The 15330-nt window shown below is 42.3% G+C and overlaps 1 protein-coding gene across 1 annotated transcript; it reads left to right on the top strand.

Annotated features, from left to right (window-relative positions):
- Positions 1-65: 65 nt before the first annotated feature.
- qrsl1 (glutaminyl-tRNA amidotransferase subunit QRSL1) lies at positions 66-13265 on the top strand. Its single transcript, XM_083633566.1, has 11 exons — positions 66-169; positions 490-649; positions 739-837; positions 933-1029; positions 5039-5200; positions 5527-5702; positions 8898-9010; positions 10481-10673; positions 10964-11081; positions 11530-11735; positions 12157-13265. The coding sequence occupies exons 1-11, from the start codon at positions 146-148 to the stop codon at positions 12369-12371; spliced, it is 1563 nt and encodes a 520-aa protein (XP_083489692.1). The 5' UTR covers positions 66-145; the 3' UTR covers positions 12372-13265.
- The last annotated feature ends 2065 nt before the right edge of the window (positions 13266-15330 follow it).

Genomic DNA, 15330 nt, shown 5'->3' on the forward strand with positions numbered 1-15330 from the left:
CTGTTTTCTCAATAGCTATCCAATCACTTCACGCGGTGTTCGGCGTGGGCTGAGCCAAACAAACATGGCAGCCCACTAGTGATCTACACACTGCACGAAGGTTGCTGTCAGTTTTTAGAAAGGTTGTCACCGACATATCGTCAATATGCTCAGCCTGACAATAAGGGAGGTTAGTACGACACTTGCTTGTTTTACGACCTTGTTTTTTCAACGTTTTTGTTTTACTTAATACGTTAACGCTAGCGTTAGGTGTTTCATATTATAGCCAGGTTGCTAACTTAGCTAGCGTTAATTGTTATTTTCCCTTACACTTGTCTGGTTGTCTTTCCTTCAGTATAGCGTTATAGTCAGGGAAACGGTGCAACGTTAGTTGATGGAAAATAGTAGAAAATATGAGTATGATGTCTGAATGAGAAAGTGCAAGACTCAGAGTCCCTTGCAGAAACAATGCAATGGCGTAACTTCATGTGTTGTATCACGCCTCCCCAGGTGTCTTTGGCACTGAGGGAGGGAAGGATCTCACCCACAGAGCTGTGCAGAAAATGTCTGAACCGCATCAAGAAGACTCAGCACCTAAACGCTTACATCACCGTGACAGAAGAACTGGCGCTAAAGCAGGCACAGGAGGCAGAGAACAGGCTGCTGCAAGGTGTGGGGATGTGTTGTAGTGTGGCTATGTGTGTTTCCCCCTGTTTTGTGTAAAGTCTATTGGTGCTAACTGTGATGTTTTCTTCTCAGGTGCGCCCAAAGGCCCTCTAGACGGAATCCCCTTTGCTGTCAAGGACAACTTCTGCACCAAGAATATCAAGACCACATGTGCTTCCAGGATGCTCCAAGGTCAGCAAAATATACCATGTCTCATATTTCCCTCCATATGCTGTATCTATACCATTAGAACTGACGATGGCAATGTTCCCTTACTATTACTACAGACTACAAACCAACATACAATGCTACAGTGGTCCAGAAGCTCTGTGACCAGGGGGCTGTTCTCATGGGGAAGACCAACATGGATGAGTTTGCTATGGGGTAAGGGCATCAGTATAGCCACTTTCAGACATTAACTCTGGATTTTGTCCATTGAATCAGGTCTGGACATTCCCCGCCCGTTCAGACCACTGAGATATATGAATGGAGAGAGTGTCCCTATCTCCTCCCTGTATGGTCTATTGAAGCCAAAATCCTGCCAGATCAGTGAACCAGAGTCTGCGCAGTAGCTCCGTTGATTTAGAACCTCTGTGGGCTCCCCGCCCCTCTGATGAACTTTCTTATGTAGAGCTGCTGTTTCTAGAATGCGCACAGTGCGTTGTGTATTTATATACAGTCTAGCTCTGTAAATATGGCAGTTGTAATATTTTTTGTCTCACCAAAAGTAACCAGGAAGATTCCCAATATGAGATCAGTTTATCAAAATGACGCCTGTACAAAAATATGATTTTGGTTGTCGGAGATTTTAGACCTCCGGGCTGCTGTGCTCTCAGCGCTCTCAGCCCAGACCGGAAGTGTAGGCAGGCATGCTCCTCTCGGCCACACTGGGGAAATTATCCGATGCACTGCTGTGTTGATTAAGCTAGCCTAATGTTTCCGTGGCATTTTGATTAACTTTATGATTTAATTCCTTTTGGAGCAAATGTTGGTTTTACAAATCTAACCTTGACGCTTTACGCTACGTTGTTTACTGGTATAGTGTGGGTAGGGCAGCCTGTAACATTCCATTTAATATAGCTCAGTGGTAACGTTAGCCTAGCTGCCTAGTCTCGTCTCTGTTAACTATATCCTTACAACAGCTAAGAAAGGAGCTTGTGAAGAACGAATATCCCCACAGTCAAAGCATTTCTCTGAGATATCCATATAAAAACGTTTGTTGCTTTAATACCAAAAATAAAACCTCTGTTTATGTGACGCTAACGGCTACCCAAGCACCATGGCTGGTGCTTGCGTACTAGGCCCCATCTTACCGGGACGGGAGTTAACGTTATAAAACACATTTCCTGGCAGTTGGACAACCTGGTAAGTTCTGAAAATATGTGTATATTATTGTGTTATTCCAGCTATCGTTATCGGTTGTTAAGTTATAGTAATATTAAGCCGATAAATAATGAAAAACAGCCGACTAGCGAAAGCGGCTAATGCTATTGCTATGTTAAAAACGCTGGAGTAACTTATAAAACACACATATTTTTGGAACTTACTTCAGTCCCCAACCAACGTTAATTCCTCGCGCACCTTTCTCAAAACAATGTTCTTTTTATTGAAGTCCATTGGTATGTCTGGTAGCCAGCACAGCCACCCTGACCTCCAGGGAGCTACTACCCGTGCTAAGAGCCTCTGTCCTGGCCCACACACCCAGCAGAGCCACCCAGACCTCCAGGCAGCATTGAAAGCACAAAGCAGCACTGTGTCCTGTCTATGTCAAACTAACGCTAGTTCTATAATGTGAAGAGCCTGTCCAGCCAATGACGGCTTGAGACTGGCTGCCACAGCTGTCAATCATCCATTTTTATCCCTTTTTATATGTCAAATAACTACTTAAAAACAAACTGATCAGAAAAATGACCACTTGCACAGGCATTAGCATGATAATGACTATCTAAAAGTATACAAACCACCTTTGGAAAATAATTATCTGACGTTTACTGTGAATATTTTGGTTGTGATTTTCCCATCCACTAACATGGGGAGGCGGGCCTTGTGACCTATACTGGATTCAGTCGTCAGGGCGGCGATCTGACATGCAGCGGCTTCACTAAACGGGACCTCAAGTGGCGTCCATCTTTATTTATGTCGATGGTTCAGACAAGAGGCAGTGTTGTTTTCACAAATGAGGAAATCCTCTGGTGTAAAGTAGAGAGTGGGAGGGGAGGTGGGGTATGACGTAGTGTGCTGCAGGAATCACAGTGTTTATGCAAGAGAGAATTTTAATTAGATTTTTATGCCTCCGCCGCCGGCGATAGCCAGGCCGGAGGCATTATGAATCCGGGTTGTCCGTACGATGTTCGTTAACGCGATATCTGAGGAACACCTTGATGGAATTTCATCAAATTTGCCTTAAACATCCACTTCGGCTCAAAGATGATCTGATTAGATTTTGGTGGTCACAAAGGTCAAGGTCACTGTGATCTCTCGAACGCCATTTTCAAGCTTGTTAACGCGATATCTGAGGAACGCCTTGACGGAATTTCATCAAATTTGCCTTAAACATCCACTTGGACTCAAGGATGAACTGATTTGATTTTGGTGGTCAAAGGTCAAGGTCACTGTGACCTCTCGACCGCCATTTTCAAGCTTGTTAACGCGATATCTGAGGAACGCTTTGACGGAATTTCATCATATTTGCCTTAAACATCCAGTTGGACTCAAGGATGAACTGATTAGATTTTGGTGGTCAAAGGCCAAGGTCACTGTGACCTCTCGAACACCATTTTCAAGCTTGTTAGCGCAACATCTCAGGAATGCCTTGACGCAATTTCATCAAATTTGCCTCAAACATCACCTTAGACTCAAGAAGGAACTGATTAGATTTTGGTGGTCAAAGGCCAAGGTCACTGTGACCTCTCGAACGCCATTTTCAAGCTTGTTAGCGCAACATCTCAGGAATGCCTTGACGCAATTTCATCAAATTTGCCTCAAACATCGCCTTAGACTCAAGCAGGAACTGATTAGATTTTGGTGGTCAAAGGCCAAGGTCACTGTGACCTCTCGAACGCCATTTTCAAGCTTGTTAACGCGATATCTCAGGAATGACTTGACGGAATTTCATCAAATTTGCCTCAAACATCGACTTGGACTCAAGGATGAACTGATTCCATTTTGGTGATCAAAGGTCAAAGGTCAAGGTCACTGTGACCTCTCGAATGCCATTTTCAAGCTTATTAACACGATATCTCAGGAATGTCTTGATGGAATTTCTTCGAATTTGCCTCAAACGTCCACTTGTACTCAAGGATGAACTGATTACATTTTGGTGGTCAAAGTTCAAGGTCACTGTGACCTCACACACCCAATTTCCATGCTCTGTAACGCAACATCTCAGGAGCGCCTTGACGGAATTTCTTCCAATTTGCCTCAAATGGCGATTTGGACTCAAGAATGAACTAATGGCGGAGGCATAAGTCCGCGTTGCGGTCGTTCTAGTTCAATGTAGAATACATCAGAGATATATTTCAGAAAGAAATTCTTCACTCCATGAATAATCATTCAACTAATTATTCTGGCAATAACCTGGGGTGGGGATCTGCCAAAATGTGAGCGCCTGTTTGCACATTGCCCAAAAATCATCTGTCAAATAGTGATCGCGCTAACTTTAAACGCTGGAAAATGCGATTTTACAAGTGACATTCACTCATGTCCGACCAGTTTTCAATTTATTTCTCTCAATTTATTTCTCTCAAAATGTATCTCTCGAATATATAGCCTTATGCAGCACTATCATCATCTTCTTGTTGCATTTTCACAATTCAAACAGGGAGACGGAGGAAAATAAATGATTCAACTTTTACTGGTTTAATCACCAATTTGGCTCTCTTCCAAATAATCCAGCCACATAACTACGTCCATTCATGAAATGAAATAGCACAGGCACATTAATGGTTTGTAAAAGTGCCAAACAATATAACAGAAGTAATCCCAGCATCATCAACAACACACCCACTTGCTCGCTGTGGACATACTGCTGTAGTATTCAAACATGCGCTGCTCTGCGAGTCACATGGACATAGTACTAGCTAGGGGCTTGGATGGTTAAAATCTGTTTGTGCGGGCACACGCTCACAATGGACAATTGTGTTCATACATACAGCCCATACGAGTAATGTCTGGAATGGATGTCTTCAGGAGTTCACTGCATGTCTGAAAACGGCTTATGAATATCACAATAGCTCTCAAAGTGCTTTTGCTTGCAGAAAGTTGAGTCCTGCAAACCTACACCTCTTTCAGACTCATACAGCATTTGTTTTGTTAACAGTCATCCAGTAAGTTCCAAATCTAAATTGTAAGTTGGTTTATAAAGCTGTTATTCTTATGTTTCTGTTATCCCCAGTGCTGGCAGTACTGATGGGGCCTTCGGTCCGGTGAGGAACCCCTGGAGCTACGCTGCTCCCTACAGAGAGCAGAGGAGGACGGAGCCAGACTCAGATTGGGTCGTCACTGGAGGAAGTTCAGGAGGAAGTGCTGCGGCCGTGGCCTCACTCACCAGCTTCCTGTGCGTGAGACGGGGTCAGATCTAAAATATGTTGCAAAGAAATATAATTAAAAAAATCTTTATTTTTTGATAGATTGGAGTCGAAAATGTATTTGTAAATGGAAAACAAATGCATTTTGATTTGCTTTAGTTGCATAGGACATGTTTTGATACCCCCCAAGTGATACGAGAGCACTATATATAGTACGGTATATATATTTTACAGGCTAGCTAGCATAATTAAATAATTAAATGTTGCAGTAGCACAAGTCATAATATGTTAGTGTTACAAATCAGGAAAGGTCATCCATGTCCTAATTGAAACCCCCTTGGTGTCTTCCTGGCAGGGCTTTGGGTTCGGACACGGGCGGTTCTACCCGTAACCCAGGGGCGCTGTGCGGTGTTGTAGCGCTGAAGCCCACCTACGGCCTGGTGTCCCGGCACGGCCTCATCCCCCTGGTCAACTCCATGGACGTGCCAGGCATCATGACCCGGAATGTCAGTGATGCTGCCACTGTCTTGGGTAGGAAACTGGCAGGTTCTCATTTTCATTGTCTAATTTCTAAGCTAGGTTTCTACATAGCACAAGGTGTAGTGACACAAAATAACATGCATGCAAGTCAGTTCCACTTAAGGACTGTTCGTTATTTAGAATGAGGGTCACTGGAGGGATTTAGAGTCCTCCGAAATAAAAAGCTATAACCCTCCCTCTGACCAAGATATATTTTTCTTTCGCCCTTCCCAAGTGATTGAAAAAAGATGATTGACCCCCCAACAAACAATATTATTTTCGTTGGCAAAACAATGTTCAGTGTCAATAAAATCATAGGCAGCACGAGGGCATCACGCATGGGACAAAATTAGGCAAAGCACATAAACAGCTTGACTTGGACTATGATATAATAAGGCCACATCTTGCCATGAAATAGAATATTAAATTAGGATGCATATTAAGCTCAAAATTATTACAATTATTGCCGGTGTGGCCAAATTGAGATATAGAATACCGTAAATTCCGGACTATAAGGCGCACCGGTATATAAGCCGCAGCACCAAAATTGACTGTTTTTTTCTTATATAAGCCGCACCGGTCTATAAGCCGCGGGTGTTTTGATGTTTAATTACCATATGAAAGGGTTCGTGCACAGAGAGGAATGTCGGGAAAGAGATGGCTGTTTGGGGAAGCTCCCATTTATTAACATTTCAACAAAACAAAACAAAAGTCAGGTCACTAATCCCCAGACAAAATCACACAACAATAGGCTATATGTGCAGCAAACGGCTGTAACCAGAGAAGTCAAGTCACTAATCCTCGTCTTCCTCTTCTTCCTGCGTACTGAAACCACCAAAGTCCTCATCTTCAGTGTCGGAAACGAACAGGTTCAGGGTGGCTTCGTCAACCACTCTCCTCTCTCCTTCATTGTCACTCAAAACCAACGAACTCCTCTTCGTCACTGTCGGCATCGAACAGCCTCTGAAGCCTCTGACGGCCCTCAGCGCCAGCTGTGGCGGCGTCATCCTCTTCATCCCGCAGCAGTCCAGCATTTTGGAACCCGTTGGTGATTGTGGATGTTTTCACACTCCTATAATATTCCGTGATCTTCCTTTGTGTGAATTCGCCGAAGTTTGTGATTTTCTCCTGGTAGTCGGGAGGGAGTTGTTCAGTAGTTCTCGCCCGGACGGACAGTCCCTTTCGTCTCATGAATCGGAAGCACCAAGATGGCCCACCTCTGAAATGTTCAATTTTCATTTCGGTGGCGACTGTTTTGGCCTTCAGTCGGATCTGCACCGTGGAAACGCCTCGGCCGTCTGCTCTCTGGGTCAACACCCAATCTTCAAGGGAATCTTCAAGTTCGGGCCATCTGCTTTTATGACCTCTGAAGGACTTTTTGGTCTTCTTGCACTGAGACAGTTCCTCCTGCTGCACCGTCCAACGCCTCACCATTGACTCATCGATGCCCAGGTTATGCGCTGCTGCTCTGTTTCCCTCTTTTAATGCGAGATTGACTGCTTTCAACTTGAAAGCTGCGTCGTGTGAATTTCTGCGTACCTTCCCCATGGTAAGTGAGAGTGTTGCTTCTACTGCTCGTCTTGTTGTGAATATTCCTTGATCTTCCTTTGTGTGAATTCGCCGAAGTTTGTGATTTTCTCCTGGTAGTCGGGGGAGGGAGTTGTTGGCCGAGTGGCCGTTTGCTTACCATAATTACCATATGTAAGTGGTCACGCACAGAGGGGATTGTCGGGAAAGAGATGGCTGTTTGAGGAAGCTCCCATTTACCGTATTACCGTAACATTTCAACAAAACAACATAACACAACACCACCGTTGTTTATTTTTACAGTGCACACAGTGTCCGCGGTGTGGTGAAAAGAGGGCAAGAGAGGAAATTAAAACAGAAGTGGATTTATAGTTAGAAAGAGTGCTAAAAAAGAGAGATTTTATTTGTATTTTTTTTTTTTTCTGAAAAAATCCATAGATAAGCCGCACCGTTATATAAGCCGCAGGGGCCAAAAAACGGGAAAAAAGCCGCGGCTTATAGTCCGGAATTTACGGTAAGTAGAATAAAGTAGAATAAAAAACCTCTATTTCGATCAAGGCAGCCAGTGCACTCCATGCACTGTATCCACAACAAAACCTCTCCAACTCAGATTTTTTCATTTGTTTTGTTTTTGTCTCTAGATAATCCCGTAGATTCTGGTTTACAACATGCTTTCTCTAACTTGGCCCAGTTGTCGTGGCGTCGTTATTGGCCGCTGGTAGGCTACAGATCCGTTCTATAACACACAGAATACTGTCTTATTGCAAAGTTGCCGACTGGAATGTATTCTGACACACTGTCGAGCGTTACAGCAATATACACGTTCATATTTTCAGCTTGGAGCATGCAATTCGGGGGCTGTAACAGAGATAAAGGCCACTGGATCAGGTGAGCTGAACTTGATGCTCAGCTGCATAATTATGCGCCGGAGGAGACCCACGGCTTCAATGTGCAGATGAAATATCAAAATTGCCAATTGATTTGATACTGTCGCCATTGCCAAATGACCTATCCACTGCAGATTCAACAGGCGTTTCTGCACTCCTCCAGTTTCCCCCTGACATAATATATTCAGGTGTTTGTTTTTCTTTCTTGGAAATTTAAGAGAAGCTCAGTCATCAAGACTTTTTTCTGTACATTGACCTGTGACGAGCATTAATTAGACAAACCCAACATGCTTACCTCATGCATCAAAACTGACAATATGAGGGTATTAACAATGATATGTTTTGATAGCCAGTCTTTATTATAAATTAATTTAGGGTGCCTTGCCCCCGCAGGACGCACCGATCGTTTCTCCCCCTCTCTCACCCAGCTGTCACTTGTACAGTATGCTACTGGCTGGCTTTGTCTCTTTTCTTTTTTCCATGAGAAACGATACATCAGGTCATACCAAAAAGTTTGGCCAGGAGGGGTGTTGTTGGCTGTAGTTGCTACGTTCCGAAAAGCAAAAATAAATAAATTGATAAAATAAAATAAATATATATTGATCCATTCAAATGTGTATGACCCTCCTCTGGACTGGAATGAATAACAGTGTACCAGTGTCCCTGAGACTAAATTTTAAAAAGCATCACCCTCCCCTATTTCCCTCCAGTGACCCCTTCCATAAATAACGAATGGTCCCTTAGACAATGGTTCTGTGGATTTTACCTGGGAGTTTGTTTATGTGTCACACAGGCATCCTCCAAGGCCCAGATGTTAGAGATTCAACAACAGTCCCTAGTCCTTCATCACCTCCAGAGCTGCCTGAAGACTTTGATATCAAAAACATCTGTCTAGGCATTCCTAAGGTGAGCTCAGGTCGGGTGTATATTAAATCATTATTTCCCATCTATTAGCACTAGGGGTGTCACAATATATCGTCCCACGAAATTTCGCGATAGTAAAACGTCACGATATGTATCGTTGAGATGAAATCTCATATCGTGAAAAAAAAAAAAAATTTTTTTTTTTTTTCAAAAGTAGACAAAGAAACGTCTTTGTTTGTTGAAGTTCAATGTGTGGAAAGTAGTTCAGTTGAACAAGTCTCTGAAGAGACACATGAGAAGTTATACAGGAGAGAAACCATTCAATTGAGTTTCTGGCAAAACTGTTTACTTGACAGGAAAAACTGAAGATGCATAAAAAATAGACTAAGAAAAGTCTTGTTGTTTGAGTTTGAAGAAAAACTGAAGATGCATAATGAGAATTTATACTGCTGAGAAACCTTTTAGTTCAAAGTAAATCTAAGTGACGGTGTAACTCATTCTATTTCAAGATAAGCCTTATCTCCAATCTCATGTTTTTTCTAGTTGTTATTGTAATAACAATTTCCCACAACAGCATGTTTTGTATTTGTGCATTTCAAATAAAATACTACTTTTCCAGTCATATATTGTCATTATTCAAGTTTAAAAAAATATTGTTAAAATCGTATCGTATCGTATCGTTATCGTGAACCCAGTATCGTGATACGTATCGTATCGTGAACTGAGTGTATCGTGACACCCCTAATTAGCACACATTGGATACCTTATTCTCTGCCAGTCTGGCAGACTATATTTTTTCACAGACCACAAGCATTTCATACATTAGATTTGGGATTTGGTGAAGATTATTTTCAACATGGCAGTACTGTAACTTATATTTGTGATTACTAAATCAAAAGATAAATTAAATACATACTAAAGGATGACAGAGAATATCCAAACAGAGGTGCATGATGCAAAAAAGAAAAGAGTAAAAGGGTACAATAACAAAAAAGTGATAGGGTCCATTTGTGTGCTAAATATCCAATATGCCTGAATGTTTCCTTTCTACTTTTCACTATCTGATAAAACAGAAACACATTCCGTTCATAAAGCTGCTTGTCTGATCTCTCTATGGGTATCAGGAGTAGGGCTGTGAATCTTTACTGGCCTCACGATTCGATTCGATTACGATTCAGAGGGCTACGATTCGATTCGATTACGATTATCGATGCATCTCGATGCATCTTAAATCGATGCATCACTTTTTTCCGCAATACATGATTTATTTTTTCTCACTTTCTTTTTTCTCACTGTGTGGCTACTTTTAAAATAAAAGTGCATTTGGAATTGCATTGTATTATGATCCATAATTAAAATAAACAACTGCATGTACTTCCATTATATTTGATTTGATTATTAAAAAAAAAAAAAATTATAATCGATTTTTGACATTTGTGAATCGATGCAGAATCGTGCACGTCCGCATCGCGATGCATCTTATAATCGATTATTTTTGACACCCCTAATCAGGAGTACCACGCCCCGGGCCTGTCCCAGGAGACGCTGGCCCAGTGGAGTCGCGTTGCGGACATGTTTGAGAGGGCGGGGGCGCGGGTGGAGCAGGTGTCCCTCCCCCACACCCAGCACTCCATTGTCTGCTACCACGTCCTGTGCCATGCTGAGGTGGCCTCCAACATGGCCCGATTTGACGGCCTACAGTACGGTAAGGACCAGTGTGTGTTAAAGGTGCTGCGTGTACAGTAGCTGTTTACATTGTGTGTTACTAGGTCAGAATCTGCACGGAATCTGCTGGATTGCTTTACGACACAGAAGGATATTGCTTTATGGCATGAACAGGAAGAGGGTGCTAGTCTACCAGTGCGAAAGGAGCTAAAGCTTTTAGAGCTTCTTGCAATTGCACATTGCATAATGAGTGAAAGACAAATGGCGGGGAATGGGAGGCGAAGACAATGATGCTGAAGACCTTGTTTACTTTTGTCCCATCCCTGCCAGGCCACCGTAGCGAGGTGGACAGCTCGACAGAGGCCATGTATGCCTCCACCCGTCACGAGGGCTTCAACGACGTGGTGAGAGGGCGGATCCTGTCTGGGAACTACTTCCTGCTCAGACAGTAAGATCCTTCTCACGCTTTCACACGATCTGTCGCCAAATTCAAAGCACTTAATAGTTGAGAGCTTGAGTGTCTCTTTATTGCTTTGACCTTTTGTCTGCCATCAGTCAGATCTCTATTTTCGTGGGAGTATGACAAAGAGGAGAGGGAGAGGTGTGCGTGTTTATACTGTAATAGAGTGCCAGTCACACCCTCTTCCGGGTTCGGCATGGGACCTAAGGGATTTCATTCCCCATTCGTTTTCCCATAGACGTTTCTAAAAATCTTTTCGAGTTTTACTTGGTCAAGGTCAAACCAAGCGATTCAGCTATATTCAGAATCAGAGACCATCTCAGACCTAAAAAAAAGAAAAAAGGTTTGGTCAGAGTGAAATGTTCTATGGTCTCTGATTCTGAAAATACATTTGTATGGCGGGGGTTGAATAAGCTGTTGACACTCGTTTCCCCAGGAACTACCAGCACTACTTCTTGAAAGCGCAGCAGGTTCGCCGGCTGATCGCGGACGATTTTGAGCGCGTTTTCCAGTCGGGTGTGGACATGCTACTGACACCCACCACTCTGGCCGACGCGGCGCGCTACGCTGACTTCACTCAGGAAGACAACCGAACGCGCAGCGCCCAGGAAGACATCTTCACCCAGCCTGTCAACATGGCAGGTACAGAGAGACAGTTGTATTATGCATGCATGTAGAGGATGTGAACGGATGCACTCACACTACACATGTACACACACACACACACTCTTATCAGTTATTTTCCCCTCATCCTACCACAATGGCACACTGAACTAACGTCATCATGAGGTTAAATAGAGAATTAGTGTTTCTGAGCAAAGGCAGTTTTTTAAAAGTTATGATCACTTTGTAAGGTAGGAAAATTCCTACCTTGGTCAAGCATTGTAATTTCAGATCAGATCAACACATGTGATCCATAATGGAGGGTGTTTGAGTTTGAGGGCAGCTAAAGTTTCACCCACCTTTTATCGCTCTCCAAACTAACCTTTAAATAACCTCAAATTCCTTGAACTCTCTTTCAACCCTCCCCCCCTTTTTTTTTCCTTCTTCTTTGTTGCCGCAGGTCTCCCTGCTATTTCTGTGCCAACCGCTTTATCAAGCCGGGGCCTTCCCATTGGCCTACAGCTTATTGGCCCCACCCTCAAAGACAGGAAGTTGCTTGCTGTAGCCCAATGGGTGGAGCGGAGGGTTGGATTTCCCTCCATCAGTGACCATGGAGACTCAGACGAGAGGAGTGACACAGGTGTGACCAAAAGAGAGCAGACTTCAGCTGTGTGAAGAGCAGAGCCCTATGGGCTAAAGTAACTATTGACCAGTGTTGGGCAAGTTACTTGCAAAATGTAATATACTACATATTACTAGTTACGTTCATTTGAAAGTAATAAGTAACTTTACAATATTACTGTCTGTGTAGAGTAACTCGTTACTTATTACACTACTTTTGCATTACTTTCACCAAAACAACAGCAGCAGCAGAATGACATCGCCGCTCCGGAACTATCCTGAAAAAGAATTTCAACCGCCTTGAAGTCAGTGTAAACAATCCAAAATTCTAAATGTTATTCTTTTCCTTTGTTATTGTCATCTATAGTGGTTATATGCATAAAAACACAGTTTGATTAGGAAATGATTGTATCTTCATTTAAATATGTGCTTTGATTTAAAAACAAATAACTCAATTTGTAACTTCAGTTACTTGACAAAGTAACTGGTATAATATTACTGAAATCCTATAAGTAATAAGTTATATTACTTAGTTACTGCTAAAAGTAATATATTACATGTAATATGTTACTTTTGTAATGAGTTACCCCCAACACTGCTATTGACACAGTCACTAAACAACACAGCCACTTATGATGCAGTCATGATGGACATGTATTGCCTTTAAAATGCCTTTTCTGGAGTCAAGCAGTCATCACTGCCTGCTTTCCTGATGGTTTGAAACAGTGACCACAATCCACAAAATGGCATGTGCTACTGTGTTTGTGACTCTATTGTGATGTCATTAAATAAATTCAAGTCGGATAGATTATCTTGACAGAGTGATATTATTATTTATTTATTTTAGCAAATGTTCACGTTCAGAGTTCAGATGTTTTGGAGAGGAGGGAGGGTTATCTTTGCTCTGTCTTATCAGTTTCTGTGTAGCCTTGACCCTGCTCTACACACACACACACACCACTGAACACCTGATGTCTGCCTAAATGGGCTGTTGTTATGGAAAAATGGTCTTTCTTGAAATAAAGGACTCAACAAACAAGTTGTCTAAGTTTCTTTAGTTATCAAAGAATGCAGGAAATCCAGTTGATTCAAAACAACACATTGTCAGTGTGTGGAGAGACAGCTCTCATCTTCAAGCACAAAATCAGTTTTTATACATGAGTAAAGGGAGCAGGAAACACACAGGAAGCACATCTTATTTGGGCATAATAACAATCAACAGTTGGTAAATGTCAGAGTGATTCATATACATGTTTAGAACACGGCTCTCTTGAATACTCGATTCTGATTGGTCAATCAACAAGATTCACCGGTCATTATTTCTCGACAACCGACCGCTGCTCTGCCACACCTGGATTAATCAGTTGATAAGAGCATTTTGTCTGCAGACACTACTAATTAGGCCAACCAGTTGCAGCTGTGGTGTCTTGTGTGCCAATTACAAATGAAACCGCTTTGTCGTTGAAAACGCTATTAAAAAATCTATTTGAATAATTATTTTTGTCAGATTACTGAAATAATTTAGTTGTAGGCCGTGTTCTAAGCGGGATAATGTATAGTGAGCCGGTGATTACTGGAAATAATGACCTTCAGGTGAATGATTAAGCCCTCCGCTGCGCGTCGGGCTCAATCAATCACCTGGCGGTCATTATTTTGCCAGTAATCACCGGCTCACAATACATTATCCCTTACATGACTGTCTACTGAACTTTGCTAATAAGGAATCAATCCCTGTCTGACATGAATACAAGTGGAAGTTCAATGCTAGGCCAGAAGCCCCAACTATACGGTTTCCTGTTTTCAGTAATGACAGTTACAGAGGAACAGAATACTTTCACTTTATGTCAAACAACAGGTCACAAATCATTATGTAACAATAATAATAAATAATGCAGTATAATTAAACAGAACTTTAACGAGCTACACATGTATGATTAAATCTCTCACAAATTTACTTCTTGAATGAAAATGAAAAATACTCTTGAGACTCTGGAACTCTTGGTGCTGCAGTGGGTGCTTTCAAATGTTTTTTTATGAATGGGTTTTCTAGTTGTTTTTTCAGTCATTCAGCAGGAGTTGGTGCTCTATTTCGTAGCGCCTAGCAGTGTAATATGATACATGAATAGGTGATGTGAGACTTACAGTCTGTGAGTTGAGGAGAGGTTTTCCCCTAGTTTTCAGTCTCATGATCTAGATTTTCCACCACTACGACCTCTGGTAGCTGGAAAAAAGTATATAGAATATGCCATACACGTTCACATGTAGTTTCATGAGGTACCCAGGAGAGGGTTGTGAATATGTACCAAACTAAGGCACAAACTGCTGGTATGCATTGTCCATAATATCAGATCCCAAGTCAGCTTGCTCTCCCCAAGCTTGGAGGGGGGCATGCAGCAAATCTGATCTAAAACAAATCCAATTCTGCTGAAGATTGAGTATTAAAGTACTAAATACTACATGCAGATGTTATAAAATGTTAAATGCATATCTTTGTGTGTGTGTGTGTGTGTGTGTGTGTGTGTGTGTGTGTGTGTGTGTGTGTGCGTGCGTGCGTGCGTGTTGTGTGTGTGTGTGTAAAACTCAATTTCCGGGTAGCTGCTTTGCATGACTCAAACACAAACTCTAAAAACATATCGGTAACGCTTTAGCATACAGCCTGCAAATAAGCATGTAGTTATAGTATAACTACGGGGTACAAGGAGTGAAGTATGATGAGGGTTCTCATCATACCTATCACATAGAGAACAGTGCGTCAGCATAAATGGTATCAAGTCTGCTTACCACACTTGCTCTGTTGGTGTCCCCCAGGGGTCAATATTAGGTCCAATCCTGTTTTCTCTATTCATAAACAACTTACCTGATGTATGTAAAAATGTACATGCACAGATGTATGCAGATGACGCGGTTCTACTAACCCATGGTAAAAGCTATGCAGAGGTGTCAAAAACTCTAACTGATGCAATGAGTAGCGTCCAGGACTGGCTCACAGACTCATGTCTACTCCTGAACGCCA

This window comes from Poromitra crassiceps, assembly GCF_964638095.1.
Source record: "Poromitra crassiceps genome assembly, chromosome: 3".
Lineage (NCBI taxonomy): Eukaryota > Metazoa > Chordata > Actinopteri > Beryciformes > Melamphaidae > Poromitra > Poromitra crassiceps.